Source organism: Mustela putorius, unplaced genomic scaffold (genome assembly GCF_011764305.1).
Source record: "Mustela putorius furo isolate JIRA1106 unplaced genomic scaffold, ASM1176430v1.1 tig00000551_pilon_pilon_pilon, whole genome shotgun sequence".
NCBI classification, from domain to species: domain Eukaryota; kingdom Metazoa; phylum Chordata; class Mammalia; order Carnivora; family Mustelidae; genus Mustela; species Mustela putorius.
This window is the reverse complement of record NW_025421412.1, coordinates 2096574-2116369: the sequence shown is the minus strand read 5'-3', so window position 1 is coordinate 2116369 and position 19796 is coordinate 2096574. Positions and strand designations below refer to the sequence as shown.

Below are 19796 nucleotides of genomic sequence, written 5' to 3'. Positions count from 1 at the left end.
TCGTCGTCTCGGTGGTGCTGTCCAGCGAGTGTAACGTGAACCGCGCTCATCGTTCTAATGCTTTCGGTACCTACGTAAAATGAAAAACATGAAGCTCATCTTAATAACTTTCTTTGTAACGTGAAGTATCCTTAATGCTCCAACATGTACTTGATATAAAAGCTTTGAGATACTGTTTTCATGTTAAGTCTTTGAAATTCGGTTTGTTTCTGTCACTCACAGCTCCTCGCATTCTGGGATCAGCCGCATTTTGAGTGCTCAGCAGCCTGTGTGCGGGGCGGTCTCTGTGTTGGATGGCCTGAGTCTAAAGATGGGTTGAGAGGCTGTCATCCTTGAAATTCAGTGGACTGACATTAATTGAACACAAGCAACAATCCCGTGCATTTCATATGTACTGTTTGGTTTACTCACAGGTGTTCTGCAGATAAGGACCTAGATCTGGGGTGGTTTGTGGGTCTCGGGGCACAGCCCGGCAGGCAAGCGTGCACGGGATTGGAGGAGCCAGACGAGCGACGGCTGGCGGGTCTCAGGGTGTAGCCTGGCAGGCCAGCGTGCACAGGATTGAAGGAGCTAGATGAGCGGTGGCTGGTGGGTCTCGGGGCGCAGCCCGGCAGGCGAGTGTGCAGAGTCTGTCCTCTGGTCTGGTGGTTCCACTGGGCAGGCTCTTGCATGCGTGCTGCTGCCTGGAGAGCCGGAAGCTGAGCTGTGCGGTGATGGTGAAGCCACACTGTTGGACTGTTTCTGGCAGGGGCCATAGGTAAGTTCTGAGTTTAGCTGGTGGCAGGGGAGGCCTTGTGGGTGGCCCCCGTGCAGTCATGTAGGGCTCTGTACTTGGCTTAGTGTTCTGCTCGCACCATGTGAAATTCTAAGGCGTTTTGAATCAGGAGGTCTGCATTTCATGTGTGCTGGCCCATACTTATTGGGGGGTTGGTCTACGCTGCTGGTATGGTTCTTAGAGGCGTATGAGAGATAACAGGAGTAAGGTGTTCGCTGAGTGCCCGTTATGTTTGGGACCCTGTTGTGTTTCCTGACCCACTCGATCTTAGGACACCCCTACGAGGTTGTATCTGTAGTGTCACCATGTTGGGGTTAGAAACCCAAGGCGCTGGGAGAGAGGCACCTGCCCGAGGTCCAGGGCTAGTGATGGTGGGCCCCCCTCTGGCCCAGCTTGCCAGAGGCCTCCTGAACAGTGACAGTCCGTGTGCCCCTCCCCGAGGAGAGGCGAGTGCAGGGACCTGGAGCCGAGTGTACAAAGGGAGAGGTGCAAAGGGGCACAGAGGGGTCACAGGCGTGACTTCCTGTCCTGCGTGCTGTTGGCCTGAGGCCAGGTAGTCTCTAGCACAGGCCGGAGCGCTGCATCCCTGACCCACTGAGGGGAGGTGGCGTAGTGAGACCGACCCAGTTCCCGACCTCGGCCCCTGTCCGCCACGCTGTGAGCGAACTGCCGTGAGGTGCTGCTTCTCCGGCAAAGTCAGGATCGTGTCCTCTCTGGGGCACTCGGATCTGTCGCGCCGTCCAAGGTGCCACCTTCCCTGTCCGTGGTCACAGCAGGACCCAAGATAGACCCAGGGCTCTGTTTTTCTGCGGGATCCTGTGGAGAAGGCGGTCCTGCAGTCTTGGGTGGATGAGGGGGTGGGGGCGGGCTTGCGTGTCCCCTTGGGAAGAGGAGTCTCGGCTGTGTGTGTCCGTTTTCGCTGCCTCCACCAAGGGGACTGGGCCAGACGCAGGTGTTGGGCCGGATATTTGGGAGGTTCCTGCCAGGTCAGGATGGTCGTTTCCAGGGCAGTAGTCTGCCGCCCCAGCCAACCGCCAGTGCAGCACTAGGACTGAGCCCAGGATTCTCCTCTCCCTTTTTGGGCTTTTGCCTGGGGGGACAGTTGCCTGAGGTCTGCCTGGGGTGCCTCCTGGGACAGCTGCTGACCGTCGTTTCAGGGGGCTTACCCGAGTTAGAACTGCGTCCTGACTCGTCGGCAGGCACTGGCGGGGCTTCCCGTGTGCGGCGGGACGACGAGAAGGCGGCTCTGCTTCCCTGCACGTCTGCTGCCCCTGCTGCGGCTGCGGCCGCCATCCGCTTCCCCTTGGCGGGGTGGGGGTGGGGGTGTGTGGCATTCAGCCTTCATGGGCTGGGGGCTGTGGTCCTTGCTGTAGCCCCGGTGGGGGCAGAAGGCCGGGTCTTGAGCCCCGCAGGGGTGGGGGCGGGAGGCACGTGCGGAGCTCACTGTGGCCTCGTCTCCTGTTCTAGAGCACACGGAGACCCAGAGGTGTGTGTGGGACACCTGTGTTCCCAGGAGATGCTGCCGGAAGGTGGTCGTCTGTGCCTCCCTTAGGTTGGCCTGGCGGGCTGCTGGGTGGAGGGGAGGGCCCAGGGCTGAGATGGGGGTGGCGGGCAGGCCCCAGAGCCTCCGCAGTGAGCGGCTCCCGCCTTCTCTCCCTACCCCGCTCTCACCGAATGCCGCCGTATTCTTGTCGGCCTCTTGGCCCACGCCAGCTGTCTGGCCTGGCCACCAGCACCCACAGCGGCCCCGTGGTAGTCTAGCCCCTCTCTTGTCCTTCTCCAGGCTGGTCTCCCTCAAATGCGAATCTGACTTCTGGCGTCTTTCTCCTGACTCCGCGTCTGCTCCGGGTCTTAGGCTGAAATCCAGACTCCCTGGAAGTGAGGGGGAGCGGGGCAGGAGACTAGGGCGGTGCTGGGCCAGAGGATGGAGCGGTCCTTGCCGTCAACCGCGCACGCGGGCCTGTGCTCCGTGATGTGGGGGCTGCCGGGGCAGACCGGCGAGGTGGTCTGACCAGCGTCTCCGAATCATCTTGGCTGTCATTTGGGGTGCAGACTGTACAGGGAGTCAAGGGCAAAAGCAAGAGGACCCGAAGAGGTGATGGCAGTGAAGGGGTGATGGCCCTTGACCCCCAGCGAGGACAGCATCCGTGGTTGGAAGTGTGTGTTCCCGTTCCACGCAGAAGGTGGGGGTGACCTCCACGTGGGCTGCGTGGGGTGTGGAAGCAGAGTCGTGGAGGACCAGGCTCCGGCCTGAGCAGGAGAGGCCGTTTGTCTTTGAGTCCGGGAGTCTGCTGGGTCCTGTGTGCTGCTGGCGTCAGACCTGCGGCGGTGGAGGTCGGCGAGGCCCGACTCCGACGCGGCCTGCGCCGGGGTGTGCGCCTGCCTCTCGTGCGTGCACACGCTTCCCGCGGGAAGCCCCTGCTCTCGCACCGTTTTCTGGGGGCCACTGATGGGGCCAGGGAGGGGTCTGTGGCGGCGGGCAGCACAGTGTGCGGTGGGTGCCCGCGTGTGTACCCGGTGAGTGTGAGGGCGGTCCCCGCACACGGGTGGTTGTCTTGTACTTCTGTCCCCAGTGCTGGCTCTGGCTTCGTGCCGAGCACGTGAGACCAGGAGGAGTGGCGGGTGGTGATTCAGCTTCAGTCACCGGCGTGCCGCTTTGTGCACCCACATGGCTGCGGCCTCCATCTCTGCGGCTCCTGTCGTGGTGGCCGCGGGGCCGCGCGGCTGTGCTTCCTCGGGGTGGCCTGTGCTTCCGGGGCCCGCGCGCTTGGCCATGGTGAGCTGGAGCAGGTCCGTGTGCAGGACCGTGACCACGTGCGGGACTGATGACTTTGTTGTGCGCAGTTGTGCTTTGAGGGTGGACGTCTCTCACCCCAGGCCAGACCTCAGCGTGCGTGCCAGGGAATTGGGTGTGAATGACGGTGGCCGCCTGATGGGGTGTGGGAGGGTCCACGGCAATGGGAGACACTCAGGCCCTTTGGGATTTGTTTTCTTTGGCAAAATACAGGGTTGGGCGATACCCTGCGTTTTGGAATCTGTGGTCACAGAGGCACAAGGTGGGATATTGCGGTATTTTTACATTTGATTTTGTTGATAATCTTAGCTTCTCGCTCTCAAAAGGCGCTTATTTTCTAAATTGTAGTTGTTTGATCTGTTTGTAGGTGTTGGGTTTTGTCAGAGCTCCCTCTTGGAGCTTCCTCATGAAAGGTGCTTCTGTAAGAAGGGGAGGCTAGCGACTGTCCAGGGAGGTGGCCCGGTCATTTCGGACATGGGGCTGTTTCGTGAGGACGTGCTTTGTTGAGTGGGAGCCGTGGGGTAGAGGCATAGCAGAAGACCCTGTTACCTTTCATTTGCTGACTTCAGTTGCGTGTGCAGACGGGTTCTGGTCCATAATGTTTGTCCTGCATCGTTTGGAAATGTGTCTCCCCCACTGTGCTGTGTACCCCAGGGAGCACTGCTGTGGCCAGCCCCATCCTAGGGTATCAGAGCTCACTGCTGACCTTCCTAAGCTCAGCCGGGAGAACTGAGCCCTGAAGTATTGCTTCCAGAATAGCAAAAGGCTGCTCATACGAGCTTTTTAAGAACAAGTCGTATTTTCTCACGATCAATAAAATTAATTTCTATTCATTAGAGTCTCCTGTGTTACCCCAGATCTATCAGCTGAAGTGAGAAATCCCTGTTTCTGCCACAGGGAGAAGTAGCTTGAGTGTATAGATGTCTTAGAGAATTTTTGGTCTCAGCGGGTGTATAGCTGTTCGGGAAGGTTGATCTTTGTCCTTGTGTTGTCCTTGGAAGACAGCCCGCGCAACCAGTCAGCACAGATGGGGCAGCTCAGCGGTGCCACGGCAGGGCCTAGGGTCTGGGGAGCTTGCCTGGCCGCTGTGTGCAGGGTCTCATGCACAGGTGGCCGGCTGGGCGCTCCGAGGTGGCTGGGGGAACTCACTTCTAGGGCTTGGGACGGGGGGCCCTGTTTCCTGGTGCTGTTGGCGGGGTGTCGCCCTTCACCCTGGGAGCTGCTCCGGTCTGAGTCACAGGCCCTTCATCTTCCTCCCAGCAGCAGTGCCCCTGTGTCCGGTCCTGCTGCACACGTCTGGCTCTACTCTCTGCTCCCAGCGGCAGGAGGCTGTTCAGAAGGGCTCATAAGTAGACGGGTCTGGGGCCTCCCTGGCCCATCTCCGCTCGAACTCGCTCAGGGTCAGCGGCTGCCTGTCCCGAGGTACACCTGCAGAGTCCCATTTGCTGCGGTGGGTACCCGCGCTCCCTCGGTGGTGTCCTCACACGTTCCGAGCCCGGGCTTTGGGGTGGATCTGGAAGACCTGTTGGAATTCTGCCGGGGAGTATTGGGAGTGAGGCCGCGGTGTCCAGTGACCAGGTTCGTCCTGGCTCCGCACTGACAGATGGGTGGCCCCTGCCTCCTTTCCACCTGTAACCAAGCCACGTGAAACCAAGTGGGGAGAACCGACGAGTACCTCCTGCGCCAGCTGCGCTAAGGGAGTAATTGACACAGGGTGCCTGAGATAACTGGGGTCCTTCCACTGTTCTGGGGTGTCTTCGTGCTGCGTGAGCATGACGGGGGCGGCGCCAGCTCTGTGGGGATGTGAGGACGGGTGGAAGCGGCAGGGAGATGGTCATGTCTGTGAGACAGAAGAGGTGGTCTTGGTGTGGCAGGAGAGTGGGGGGTGTTGTCCCGAGCATGCCCAGTGGTGTCCCCCATTTCTGACCGAGCCGGTGTGGCTGCCTTCCGTGAGGTCGGCTCATCGTCCGGCCAGGTAGACCCACGGCACTCGACACAGAGCACCACGGGTCGGTCCTTCTCCTCGGAATGCCCCAGCCAGGCATGCTGCGGTCAGGGCTGTGGTCCTGCGGGGAGGCGAGTGGGCAGAAATGCTTCTCTCGTCTACGGGCAGGAGCGTGGCGGTGGCCAGGGCTGTGCTGTTGTGCTGTGGTTGGCTGCTCGCATGCACGGAAGACCTGGACTCCGCCTGGAGTTTGCGTGAGTCCTTGTTCTCGCGCTGTGCTGCCATGTGGGGACGGCCCAGGTGGCCTCCAGCCCAGTGGTCCGCCAGCCTGTCCTTGTCACCGTTCGTGCCACCATCCTGCTGAAAGGTAGCTCTGGTCGGGCCCCCGTTACCCAGCGGCTTGCGTCCAGAAGGTCGTGGGCGGCCCCTCCCAGGACTTGAGCCGTGTCCGCTCCGCCTGTCGCTCCCCCTGCGCTTGGACGTCCTGCCCCAGGGGTGCTGAAGCGCTCGCGGTGTCCCGAGTAGTGGTTGCTGATCGGCTCATGGAACGGAGCGGCGTGTGTCCCGTCACGAGTGCTGTGTGCTGAGAGCCGGGGCTAGAAAGGCTAGAGAGGCTTGGGAACGCGGCCGGGAGGTTTCCTCCCGCCTCCTCCGCAGCTGTGGGGACCCTGGGACGATCCAGGCAGGGGTGGGCATGTGTGTATGGAAGAAGCTCTCTTGTTCCCTAATCTAGAAGGGGTCCAGATGCTTGTTGCAAGCTGGCCCTAGTCCGTTGGTGTTTTCGGAAACAGGTCGGGTGGAGGCATCTGGTGGAGATGAGACGGCTCGGACGCGCCTTCTGCGCGCATGCGGGGTGCCGGCAGGGCTGTGCTCCGTGAGCACGAGGCCGGGCGTGTGCCGTGCTTGTCGTTGTTCCTCTTGGGGCTGCTGCTCTGGGGGTTTGGGGCTTGCCTGGGCTGGCTCGGCTGACCTGCACCTGTCCGCAGTGTCGCTGGGAAGGCTTCTCAGCTAGCCTCATGCATCCTCGCTGGCCTAGACCCCTCAGAAAGGGGTTTCTGTGTACGAAACACGCGTTCTCCTGAACACTACCACGTTATATGAGTAGTTTTTGCTTTGCAATTGACTGTGATGGCCAGTGTTGGCCAACCGGTGGGAAAATGGTTTATTGAGGCTCTGTTTCTTATTTTCCCCTACGGCCCTGTGAGAAAACCATCAGTCGGGACTGATGAGTGGGAGCAGCTGAGTCGGGAGCTGAGGCGTGTATGGTCGGAGAGACGTCTCTGCCCAGGGAAGATGCTAGTCGCTTAGTGTGGTGCCTTCTGACCGCTTCTCCTTTCTCGCCCCTTGCTTGAGGCTGCTCTGAATGTCTTAGTCCTCACCGCGCTCCTACGGTCTTAAAAACAGACAAAATCCCTGCTGACCTTCTGGGAAGGGGAGCCCCCCTTCCTGGCAGGTAGTTGCCCTGAAGCGGATTGCGTCCCTGAGGAGCTCCCTTAGGTCCTGGGAACCGGCGAGATGACCAGTTCCCAGGGAGTGATGACAAAGCAAAACCAGACCCAAGCCTCTCAGACCACATTTGGATAGGAAAGTTGCCCTTAGTATGTTTTTTTTCAAAAGGGATTTTCTAGCCAGAACATGTATTTCCAGCCTGCTTTGTATCCGCGTGTGCTGAGTGTTTTCTCGAGTAGTTTAGAGAAACTCCCGGGTCTGTCCTTGAGGCGCAGACAGAACTTGCCTGGACATTAGTGTTCCCACTTTCTCGCGGCTGAGAGCGTGGCCCCTGCCCTTCAGGGGGGATTGGCAGGTAGTGTCCACTGAGGTTGCAGAGTGTGGAGCTTGTAAAACACGGATTCCAGGGTCCTCCTGGAGAAGTTTTGACTCCTGTAGTGGGGTTTTTAAAGGTCACGCAGTTGGGTCCGTCAGATCTGGGTTTGGTGAGGTCAGGAGAGCTCTCTCTGGCTGGGAGAGGGGACTGTGGTGATTTTGCCCATGCTTGCTGGGAGCCAAGGGTCCTGCCCAGCTCGGACGGGCAGGGTGGGAAGGGCACCTTCCTGCAGCCTTCTCCTTGCTGGGTGCGGCCAGCGCAGTGCGCGGGGGTGGGAGGAGGTGGGTGGGGCAGCCGCGGGGACCCTAAAGTGACACGTGGCCTGTTGGGATCGTTCCTTCTGAGGCCTTGTGTGGGTGGCAAGGGAATGCTTTTATTTTTTTAAAAGATTCTAACCTGCCCTCCTAATCTAACCTGCCCTCCTAATCTGCCTTCTGCCCTTGTCTTGGGACGGCTGAAGCTGACCGTGCAGAGGACGAGTGGGAGGCCCCGTGCCTTCACGCCGCTTCCCGTCTGGACACTTGGTCCCATTAAGTACTTAGGTGCTTCTGTTTTGCTGGGCATTAAACTGTAGTAGACCTCTGGATACTGGCCTCTGAGTACCTGGCATGTCCGTCTTTAAAATGACAACTTTCTTCTTTACTTTCCAGAACCTTCTTCCACCTTTGTCATTGATTAGGACTTCGGTGTTTTTGAGGAGGTGGGGGTGGTTTCCCGTAGCGCGCCCTGGGGTCTGGGTGGGATCGGGATCAAGTTAAACGGCGGAGGTAAGGATTGCACACCCGTGGTGATCCGTACTTCCACGGGGCCTGTCGGGAAGTGCTTATGTGACCCGTCATACTGCTGGGGCTCCGTTCTGACCCTTGGCTTAAGCGGACGCCTGCAGGTCTCTGCACCGCGAGGGTGCCCTTCGTCTTTGTGCCTGCCGTGGAAGCTGCAGGCTGGGGCCCAGAGCCTTCCACCTGATGCTCTTAGCATCCCGTGACGATCCTTCCTGAGCTAATTGCTGTCGTGGTGGCAGCAGGTGGTCGTGGGGCCTTTTGGCGTGCACTGCACTGGGGACGTCTGGTTCTGAGGGTGGTGTCTGGCATCTAGGACAGTGGTGTGTATTTCGGTCTGCGGAAGAGATCACCTCTGCTTTCACGCATCTGAAGATGACCCGGGGCCCTTTGTGGGCTGAGCCATCAGTTCTGGGCTCGCCGTTACCTCTGTGCTGCTTTCCGTGCAGCCGGCCCGAGTCCGCCCCCGGCTCCTGTGGACGCCACGAGCTACGCTCTGTCTGGGTGGACTTCGGGAGTGAACAGGAAGGTTGATTCAAACGGAGAAGGCAGTGGTGTGTATGAGGAGGAGTGACAGACGTGCAGAGAGGTAGAGCTAAGTGTTCAGAGCTGTGCACCTGCGGCTGCGCGGTAACGGCGGGTTTGTATCTCGTGGCATGTGGAGGATGGCAAAGCGTTTCCCCCATGGTAACTAGTCCACAGACAGTTGATGAGGATGTCCCTGAACTCTGCTTTGCCAGGAGGGACGAACACGTGCACAGCATGCCTCTAGGGCGGCCTCAGGAGCCTGGCGTGGCAGGAAAAGCAGATACGTGTCCCTGAGATCCGGGAGAGGCTGTAAGTCCTGCAGGAGGGGCAGCCGCAGGGGGCTGGGCTGGAGCGAGAGGCCCTTCAGGTGGCCAGGCTTGGGAAGGTGCGCGGGCGGAGACTGGGGTGGGAGAGCCGGCCTCAGCTTCCTAGCTGGCCCCGGCTCAGTTGAGCCAACGAGACCGCCTGGATCTGATGAACTGTCCTGAACAGGAATACGGCAGGATCTGAGTTGCGGCTTTCTGGGTCTTCCTTTCTTGGGATCTGTGATAACCTTGAACTTGGGAAGTTTTAGTGTTGGGGATTATAATAGGCAGGGAAGGGTGCTTGGTCGACGGGTGCCCAAGCATTCTAGAGCACATTTAGAATGGCGGCCAGTAAAGGATGGAGCACTCTGGCGGGGAGTGTGCCGGCAGGGTCACAGCCCTGTTCTGTCATCGTGCTCACGCGGGCCGCTCTGGCAAATGGTACTTCCCGTGAGATCCTCCTCATCTGACGTCTGTCTGGATGTTGTGGTGGCGTCTATTCAAGTCTCATGTTAACCACCAACCGCTCTTTTCTGACCACTTAAAATTTCTCCTACCTGGTGGGGAGTTCTGCCTGGCACTGAGCAGTTTAGAGAGACTCTTTGGTTTGTCGTTGTAATAGCTGATTGTCGTGAAGCCCTTTGGATTCTCACCACACGGTGGGCTTCTGCCCCACTTCCTCCGCTGGCCCGCTGGGGCCGCCTTCCTTCCGATCCTCACAGGAAGGAGAGGCCGAGTGCGCGCGCCCTGCCTCCCGGCCCCTTGCAGCAGCTCTGTGCCCCGGTTTTCGCTGGTCGTGCTGGCTGGTGATTTTTAATTTTTCAGTACTTTAAAAAATGTAAATGACACGCCAGAAGCCTGTATTTCTCCGTTTGTCATCTTAGAGCCTGCTCCTGTGTGGAAGAGGAAGAATGCGTGTGACTCCATGGGGGTTGGGGACAGGATGGAGAGGGGGCACTTTGTTCTGGCCGTGTTCCCCGTTGGTGTTCAGTGGGCAGGGTTCGTGTCTGCTGTAGTGGCCCTTTCCTGGCCCTCTGGCCGGAGAAGGCCAGCTTTTCTTGGGGCTGTTTTTTGTCCTCTTTGGTGCATCTGGGCTGTGGGTTTCACTCACTCTGGGGCTTTTGAAGTAAAACAAAAACCTCACAAAACCCAGACAGCCCGCTGCCATGTTTCTTGGGCCCTGAATAAAGCGTCTGCTTCCCTCCAGCTGTGGGTCATCTTAGCATCGCTTTTGTGCGGCACGCCCGGGGCTTCCAGCTGCACTTTGCTGGAGGAATAGGGCAGTGTCTTTCAACTCCTTGCTGTTGGCTGTCTGTGGGCTCCTATTTCTGACCATGGATTAAAGACCCGGTAGCTTACCTGCATGCACAGCTGTGGAGCCCGGGGGGGGGGGGGATGGCTTCACTGCAGGGCTGAGGCTGGGAGCAGGTGGGCGAGATCTGGGGGGAGGGTCTGGATGCCCTCTGTGGGCAGATAGAGGGATGCCTCTGTGTATCCCAGTTCTCTTGTCTCCAGTGAGGGGTGATCTGGGTTTGAAATCGGTGCTGGAACTCTTAGGCTGTTTCATTTTGGGTAGAACCACCTCCTTTCTCCTTTTCTGTGTCTGTTTCGTGGGTCTAGTAGCACCTGGAACTAGTCACTTGTTAGGGCCCAGTGCAGACAGCTGGCTTTCCTTACTGGGGTCTTTCCTTCTAGTAGCTTCTGGGGAAGGGGCTGCTGTGGCGCAGCAGGTGCTCTGGTCCTGATGCTGCCGTGTCCTGGGGCAGGGCTGAGGCGCCCTGGGGCAGGGCTGGGGATGCTGTCCCACCTTGGTTAGAATGCCGGGCCTTTAGGAGCCCATCTGCTTCCTGGTCTCAGGAATTCCTGAAGCTGCCTCCAGATCGCTTAGGGCCTTAGCCATAGGGCCTGTAGCACCGGGATAGATTGCTTTATTATTAAAGCTTCTTCTGTCATTTTGGTGGAACCTCGAGAGGGATGAGAGTAACGTGTGTTTACTCTGCCACTTCCGAGCCCTTTATCCAGGTTTGCGTTTTGTAACTATTGGCTCTAAGTTTGGTTTTTTTTTTTTTTTTTTAAAGATTTTATTTATTTATTTGATAGAGGTCAGAAGTAGGCAGAGAGGGAGGGAGAAGCAGGCTCCCCTCTGAGCAAAGAGCCCGATGCGGGGCTCGATCCCAGGACCCTGAGATCATGACCTGAGCCGAAGGCAGAGGCTTTAACCCACTGAGCCACCCAGGCGCCCCGGCTCTAAGTTTTTAATGCAGTGTACTCAGTACCTTTTGGGCTCTAAAGGTTCACCACTACCTTAATGTAAGCTCTAGCAGGTCGTGCATCTGCCCAGACCCCTGTGCGTCAACTGGCGGATGCCTTTTCTTTGCAGGCTGCCTCCTTGGCGCTGGCAGGCAGACTAAGGGCCTGGTGCAGGCCGGTGGTGCTGCATCTGGGTGAGCGCGTCTGAGGTCACGGCCCCTTCCCACGGGCCTGCTTGCTGCGGACCTGTGCACAGGCGCGCACGCGGCCGAGGAAAAATGCAGTGACTGAGCTGCTTCCCGTCTTTGTTCTCCTGGGACCTTCGTCACACGGTCTTCTGGAGCCTGGGACCCCGGTTCTCCTTTGTAAAACAAAGCTGTCACGAAGTCTTCACAGCACCCAGGGGCCTCCCTGCCTGGTGGTGCTTCAGCCTTTCCAGTGGTTGCTGCTTGTGACCGTTGCTCCTCTGTGGAGGGTGACGGATGCTTCCATTGTGCTGCTTATCTTCCCGCCCTCTGCAGGGTTTTGTACCCCCCCATTCCTGGAAGCTCCCTTAAAGATGTGTCTGGGGTTCTTTTTACATGGGTGGTCCCTGTCCTTTTTCGTGTTTGGGCGTTGGTACAGTGGAAACCACAAACTCAGGAGCTCTCATTCTCATTTTACAGCGCGGAATCGCTTGGGGCCATGTTGGGTGACCGCGTATGTGTTGATAGAATCCGTCGTTGGACTAATTTTATCCCTGGAGCGTAGGAGTAGGCAGAATGAAGAAACCCTACAGAAGCCAAGGAGGCGAAATCCCTGCTGGGCCCTGTTCTGCACGCACCCGGTCGGTCCGGACCGCTTGCATTACACTTAAATAGCCCGACTTCAAGATTCCTCTCCAGTCGTCTTGTCACAAAATCAGCTTCCTTTTGACAATGTGATAGGACAGAACTGTATTTTTAAACTTTGCGAACCACACTCCAGAACTGTGCCAAAAGTAAGTTTCTTGCCTCAAAAATAGCTTTCTCAGAAACTCCCTGGAGGCGCTGACTCGTGCCCGGTGAGGCAGACGGGCCCAGCCAGCCGCACCTGGGGGCTCTCGGCGCTGGCCCTGACAGTGTCCACGTGTTTCCTTCCACTCCCCGCTGTTCTCTTCTTGCGTCTGGCCTGGGGTGTCCTCTGCCCGTGGCCTCTTTCCTTCCTCGGGAGGGCCCCGGCGGCCAGAGGCGGTTGTGGGGGGCGGTCTGGGGTCGGCTGAGTAGCCGTGGAGGTTGAGCCTCCGGGGAGCGTGCGGACAGCGGCCCAGGGATCCTGAAGACCGCCACTGCCGCGTCTTCCGGGCCGTGTCTGCAGCCGGGGTGCTGGCGGGGTCCTCGCGGGTTTGCCCTCGGCTCTCCGTGCTGCTCTGCCTCGGCGGCTGTGGCCTTGTGAGGTGTGACTCCACGCCGGCCACGCGCTGCTCAGATGGCAGGCTTGTCGGCTGTGGCCCCGGCTGTGCTGCCTCGCCGGGAAGAACGTTCCCGAAACTGCAGCCCTCACTGAGGGAGGGTGATGCCAGGAGGGCCCCGAGGTTCGGGCGTCCGTGCTGCGGCTCCTGCTGTCTGGACTTGTTAGTCACACCGGCCGGCGCTGTTAGGAGCGGAAGGTCTGACGGACGACCTCTTCATTGTGTGACGGGTAACACCATCTGCTTTGTGCTCTAATGCTCGCTTTTGTATTCTTGGAGGGTCCTTCCGATACCCAGGACTGTCCGTGAACTCGGAGCCAGCTGAGCTGGTGTGCGCGGGGGGACTCCCCATGGCGGGAGGACGTGCGGGGGTGCTCGAGCCCTGTCCTCCCTCCTCAAGGTGGTGCGCCACCGGGGCCACCTCGCGATCAGCACGGCCCTGCGGGGCCACAGCCATTCCTGAGCCGCAGGCGTCGCAGTGTCCTTCCTGTCGCGTGCCGGCACCCTTCCTTTTAAAGTTGGCCTCGCTGCTGTGGGGACTCGAGCGGCCTCCCTCCACAGCTCTGGGTCGGACTCAGCCCCGGGGACGCCTTCAGGCCCCTTGTCTGAGGGCCTGGGGCTGTGCTCCCCCAGTGGGGCTGCTTGGAACTCCCGAAAGCCGCCACCTGTAAGGGAGCTGGTTTAAGCCGCGGGGTGTGACTTACGTGTATAGACACGACAACTAGGGCGTTCAGAGGTTAGGGTGGTAATGCCCTCTGGTGGCTCGTAGGGCCCCGGGCACAGGCCGAGGCTCCGTCCCGGCGACGGGCGTGAGCAGGAACGAAGTCAGGCTGTCGGGCAGACCCCTTGCCCGAGGCTGCTGCCGAGCCTCTTCCTTCAGCCCTGGCGTGATGATGTGGCCGGAGCTTGCGAAGGGAAGGGACACTGTGTGTTCTGGAGTGAGCAGGACTCCGCAGGCACAGCTGTCCCTGTTTGCAGTAACAGCCACGTCCGTGTCTCAGCCAGAGAGGTTTCCGCTCATCCTTCATGTCAGCGTGGCTGGAGTGGCCCGGCCGCTTCGCTTACTGTCTGTATTTTGAAGACCGACTCTCTCCCTGCCAGGAATCCCTTCTGCTGGGGAAGTGCAGCCCGTTCTCGCCAGATGTATTCAGCAGCAGCCCCAGAGGTCCAGCCTTCTGGCTCCGTGTTAGCTGCACAGAGGGTGTTGCTGTGCCCTAGGCTCTGCTTTATCCATCCAGGCTGATGCGAGGCCCCAGCGGGAGCTGCTGCTGCTGTCCGCAGAGGGAGAGGCGGGGGAGGCGGGTTGGAACAGCCTGAGGGCCCCAGCGTCTACTTGGGGCTGGCTGGCCTGCATTGTCCTGCTCAGAGCGGGCGCACGTCCCTGGCCTCCCAGCTCGTTGGCCGGAGCCCATGGGAAGGTGTGGTGGTGGGTGGGCGGGCCTCGGGAGTGCATGGACACATAGCTGCACTGACCTTGAGTTAGAGAAGTCCAGAAGTAGTGTGATGGGTGTGACCGTTCTAGATCGGGTCAGTGTCTGCTCTTAGAACTTGTGCCTTTGAAACCCGTTTACTTCGCAACAATATTCTCTTGGCTAAGGCTTTCCTGAAAGCTTTTCCTCCTCTCCTCGGATGGCCCTCTGGTATTGGGGGAGGTTTACGTGTTGGGCGCTCCTGTAGGTCCACACAGGTCACCCCCCTGCCACTGCCCTGCCACGTGGACGCTGGGATGCTTGGCTGACCTGCGCGACACAACCCCACTGTCCCCTACAGCCTTCCTGGTTCTTGGTTTTCGTTCAGGAGCTGAACTTGGTGGTGAGTGTGACCGAAGAGAGGGGGACTGTGGCAGTGCAGAGAGAGCTCGGGGACTCACACGAGTTAAGGCTGGGAGCGTGAATCTGGGCCAGGTACTCAGGTCTTTGGTGGCCTGTGGTGCCTGTTCTGGGGATGTCACTGACAGTATTTCTGGGGGGGGGGAGTGGTCAGGGTGGCAGGTGCTCTGAGGAGGTGGTTCCCCTGGGCCTCTGCCAGGCAGATCAGGAAGGGACGCTGGGCAGGTGGCCTGACAGGCCAGATGGTGTCCTCCTGGCACAGATGACGCACCTTCTCCCCGCTGCCTCCCATCTGCTGCTGAGCGCCGCCACGTCTGACTCCACACGTGCTGTCCCTTCTTCCCGAGGTCCTTTCTGCTGTCCTGCGGCGGGTGCTCCTGAACCGAGCCTGCGCCTCTGGCCTCCTCCGAGGGCAGGCTGCAGCTCACGTGTGCGCGTCTCTTGCCCGAGGGTGGGAAGGGGGTCCTGCCAGGCCTGTGGCCCTTTGCTGTGGCCCGGCTCCTGTCGTCCAGAGCCTGGGGCCTCCTTCCCTGGAACCTTGGCTACAGAGGGGTGTCTTCCTCCTCCTTCCAGGTGTCGGGAAGCGCCCCCCACCCTGACTTCCCCTTCAGCCTTTACAGAGGCTCAGACCGGCTTCTGAACCTGCCCCCATCACCCTGCTCCCGCACATTTTCTCCTCTGCTAACTCTCTCCACCTGGTCGGCCTGTCCTCCAGGTGGCACCGGTACGCGGTGTCGTGTGTCAGAGGTGCCCTTGCAGGTGGGCTAGTGGAGTCGCCCCCCTCCGGCGAGGCGGGTGGTGCCGGCCCGTGTGCTGAGCTTCCAGAGGCCGGCAGGCCCGTGCTCGCCTGCCGGCCTGCCTTGCTCTCCATCTTGTTGGGATCTGGGGGCGCCTCGAGTTGGGGGGCCATCGAGCCTGGTTTTGTCTGGGGCGGTGCTGGTCTACATCTGCCCTCGCAGACTGACTTTCCTGTTCTCTCCGAGCGGCGCCGTGTGGCCAGTGGCTGTGTGTGTGGCAGCCACGGTCGGGCCCGCCGGGCTTGCGTTCTGTCTGGTCTGCACTTCGTGTCTTGCCTGTGCTGCTTTGTTCAGAGCCCTCTGCATCCGTCTCCCCTTTCTTTTAAGATTCTGTCCAAATTGTACCTTGAACGGGGACATCCAGGACTAGCCAGTGCTGGGAGAGAAACAGCCCGGAGCCTTCGCTGGTAGCATTTGGTGTCAGCTGCCTTCGTGACATTCTCTTTTGTCGGTGACGCTGAGCGTCACCCCCGCAGGCTCCCCCCACGGAGGTCGGGGCTTGGTCTGCGAGCGTGGCTGGAGGACATGGCCGCGTCACGCCGAGAGCCCCAGTCTCTGCCCTGACCTCACTGCTTGGCCAGGGAGCAGGGAGGTGTCCCTGGAGGTGTGTGCTGTCTGTGACGTCCTGTGCTGCCTCCCCCACTCGCCTGGGGGCATTTGGCCAAGCCTAGGAGGAACAGTATTCTGCTTTTAGAAAGATGACGGCAGTGCCCTGCTTTGATTGGCTCGAGGGTATGTTCTTGGCCAGAATCTGTTTGGTATTTGGCATCTTTCCCCAATAAAGGAAGTTGTTAGTTTTGGGGTGATTCTCTCATATCTGTATGGGCATGCTTCCTTTTAGACCTTTCTGCCTGCAGTTGTACTTGTGGAATACACTGTCATCAACTTGAATTTCAGAACATCTTAATTTTGTCTTACTCCTCTGCTATTTTTGGTGGAGGGATTGGTGGAGGGAGCCACAGCCGTCCTTCCTTGATGGGCAGTTGGTAGATTTGCGGTCGTATCAGAGCTCATTCCAGAGGCTGCAGCTGTAAGGGAGCCCCATGTTCCTTGGGGCATCTAGCTGATCCCGAGTTGGGGGTCACGACGTAGGGGAGTGCTGTGTGCAGCAGGCCTGCGGCTGCCGCTGCTGCTCTGCCGGAGTCCGGGGCGGGCCAGGCTGGCCCTCCTTGGGCTGCAGACTGTGTCGGCAGGTTCCTAGCAGCCCCTTCCGGGTGGGGGAGACAGGACCCCCAGACTGAGAACCTCAGAAGGACTATCCTTTCCCTCCTGTTGCAAGGAGGTCTGTCTCCACAGTCAGGCCTGGTGGCAGGGGTGCCGCGGCAGCTGTGGGGAGCAGCACGCCCTCCGCTGCTGGCCGCGTCCTCTGCCCTGCGTCTGCTTCACTCACAGCAGCCGCCCCGAGGCTCACGCTGCCCCCCCCCCCACCTCCTGTGCTGCTTGGATTTTGTGTGTGAAAAAACGGGCTCGGGGTGAGGTCGACTGCGTGTCCCACCCTGAGAGTCATTGCATGAAAAGGCTTCGAATAGTTGAGCGCAGGGAGGGACCGTCCTGGGGAAGCATTTGCACACAGGGTGGCTGCTGGGTGGCGGTGCGGAGCCTGGGCAGCAGGTGCGGCTCGCCCCAGCCGTGAGCAGCCCCAGCGCAGCTGGGGGGCCGCCCTGCCCGCTCTGTGCTGCTGTGTTTCCCTCCAGGAGCCGTGGCGTGCTGCAGCGTCCGCGCCGTCGGGGTGGGAAGGTGAGCGCGAGAGGGCTAGTCTGTCGGCGGCCGCAGCCGGAAGGCTGGGAGTTCTCGACGGGAACCCAAGCCCTCGGATGGGGTGGGGTCACCTTGCATGGGGGCGCGCGGGAGCCGGCCGGTGCGGGGACACGCGGGGCGTGGGCGGGCGGGCAGCACCCGGCCGGATAACCGCGCCGCCTGCTCCACCTGCTGTGTGCGGCCTCTGCCCCGGGCAGCCCCGTCATCGAGGGCGCTTTCTGCTTGGTAACTGCGTTTTAGAAAACGATTTCCTTAGGTAAAACGTAGTTACCGGTTAGTCCGTCTCGCAGGAAACCACAGGCTTGGCGTGCAGGAGTCTGAGTTCTTGAATCGCGTTCCTTCTCCAGCAGGGGAGGCGCGAGCACGTTGCCGTTTCCTGCCCCCTCATCGCCGGTGCGTGTTCTTCCCGGGCCGAGGATGAGGAGCCGGAGGGGCCGCGGGTGTCTGTGCCTCCGGGAGTTGGAGGCTGTAAGGGGCGGGCGCAGCCTTCCAGCCGAGGAGGCGGGCGGCTCCCTTGGTGAGCGCAGGGAGGCCCCCCATGCCTCACCCGCAGCCCCGCTCCCTTCTCGCCGCCTTGCCCTGTGCTTTGTGTGTGCCATGTGTCACTCTTGTGTTTCCCTTGACATCACACTTACTGACTTTTTACAAATGTTTTACCGTTCTGGGGGGGAACTGGTAGAATAACTTTACTTGGAGAATATTGGATTCTGCTGTACATTTAATCCACGACTGTTAACATTTTGATGGGGGGGAGGTGCTATTCAGAGATGCTGATTTAATTATCTAGGATTTGGCTTGAGTGTCTTGGTTTTCTAAATTCCTGGAGATTCTGGCACGCGGCCTTCCCTGAGAACCGCTGCTCCCGGGGCCACCGGAGGAAAGGCGGGCCTTGGTGTTCCTTTCCTTCCGTCCTGCTGGCTCGGGACCCCCGCCCTCGTGGACGTGTGCTGGGCTTGGGGCAACAGGCTTAGGGTGCCCTCGGGAGCTGAGTGGCCCTGGATAGTGCCGTGTGCTGAGTGTCCCGGGGCTGCTCACGGGCACCGACGTTCGCCGAGGTCCTTCTGTGAAAGTCCTCCTGAGGCTTTGCCCTTGTTCCCATGCGGCAAACTGAACTCAACGATTTGTCTGGTTTTGGTTTTTGTGGGATGGATTCCTGATTCAGGAAAGAGTCGGCTATCTCTCTCTGGAGAAAGGTTTTAGTCGGAACATTTCATCGGTCCGGAATGTGTGCTCTTCCTCCGCGGCCAGTGCTTGTCGCCTCGCATTGTGTCGTTTCCCGCAAGACGTGCGGCGCAGATGGGAGTTCGCTCGAGTTCTGATGTCACGGGGAAGCCCATTGGCCGGCGGCGGCAGCCAACCAAGTGCTTCCCGGTGTCCAAGTGAGATATATAGTTCTGGAATAACAGGAAACTTCGGTCTCAACATCCTGTTTTTCTGGGTTTTGTGTCTTGCCGCTGTCTCACCACAATGAAGGTTAGTAGACTCTTTATGTAGAATTCTTCTCGTAGAATGCCACACATTTCGTTTTTCTATCTCTAAAATGAGAGCTTGAGAGCTGAAGGACCTGATTAGCTCTCCTGCATTTCACAGGCTAAGGGGATGTTCGTGTTCTGCACATAAGGAAGCCGAGACCTGTTGAGGTTCTTACTCTTAATTCCCTTAAAAAGCAAAACAAAACAACTAACACACTAAAAATTGTAGATGGACGTGTCAGCCTACATCATGCTCTCATTTGACTTGCAATTTCTTGAATATACAATGAATATTCAATTCAATTCAATTTCTTGAATATACAATGAATATTCAATTCGATTCGATTTCTTGAATATACAATGAATATTCAATTCAGTTCAATTTCTTGAATATACAATGAATGAATTATATTGTGTCGTAGAAGCTGATTCTAAAGATGCTGTGTTCTGAGGGGGCTTTGACAGGAAGGATCTGGTGTGAGATCTGCCTGACTGGGTCTGTCCGCGGTGGGAGAAGCGGCATCGGGAGCTGCACGGGAGGCGACGATCCAGCCACACTTCTGCGCTTGGGGCCCCGGTCAGCCTCTTGCAGCGTTTAGACAGGCTAAGCCGCGCGTCCGGCTCTGCACTTGGCTCCGTGACGTGAGGGCCTCGTTTCTTGCAGTTCTCCAGTTTTGGTTTCCCGTGTTTGAGTAAACCGGACCTCCTGATTTTTACCCTTCCTGGAGCTACGTGCACAAGACTGTTAACTGGAGGTTCTTTGAGGGAGGCGGTGCTTAGCTTTGGAATGGCTCATCTTAGCGGCCTTGCCGTGCCTGCCCCTCGTGGGGACGCGTGGCACCACTGGGCCGGTGGGTGCGTTGACTGGTGCATTTTCCCTTCAGCAAACAGTGGAGTTTATACTGCGTGCTGGCCATTTCGCTCCCCGTTAGGTGTTGTGAAATCTGGGCTCTGGAGTTTCCAGTGTAGGGCAGTGTCCGCTCGTGTCACGGGTGTACTGGGGAGGCTGCTTAGGGCCCTCACCAAGCGTGGTTGGGCAGTGTGGCCAGGAGGGGCCTGTGAGAAAGGGTCAAGGGACCGGTGCCGGGAGCAGGAGTGCAGGGTTCCTGGCAGGACGTGCGAGGCGGAGGAAGTGGGGGGAGAGGCAGGCAGCCTGGAGAGGAAGCTGGGGCCCTCTTCCTCCTGCTCCTCCTTCCTGGCACGACTGATGCTTGTGCATTCTCGTCCTAGTGTGAGTAACTGGGAAGGCTGTTGACACGGTTTACGTTTGGGTCTCTAGGTACATTTTTGTTACCGACATCTCAGAAAGA

General features: G+C 59.1%; 1 protein-coding gene across 10 annotated transcripts in view; it reads left to right on the top strand.

The window, feature by feature from the left end:
* Nucleotides 1-19796, top strand: part of ARHGEF7 (Rho guanine nucleotide exchange factor 7) — a 122416-nt gene that overhangs the window by 31937 nt on the left and 70683 nt on the right. The window contains exon 1 of one of the 10 annotated variants that reach the window (XM_045081295.1): nt 12059-12180. The exons of 8 other annotated variants lie outside the window; for them this stretch is intronic. Coding sequence is in view for 1 of the 2 variants with exons in the window: in XM_045081292.1 (XP_044937227.1) it covers nt 18482-18487 (6 nt within the window). In the remaining variant the exon portion in view is untranslated. Of the gene's footprint in view, nt 1-12058; nt 12181-17988; nt 18488-19796 lie in introns of those variants that run through there. One more of the 10 variants, XM_045081292.1, reaches the window with a different exon arrangement.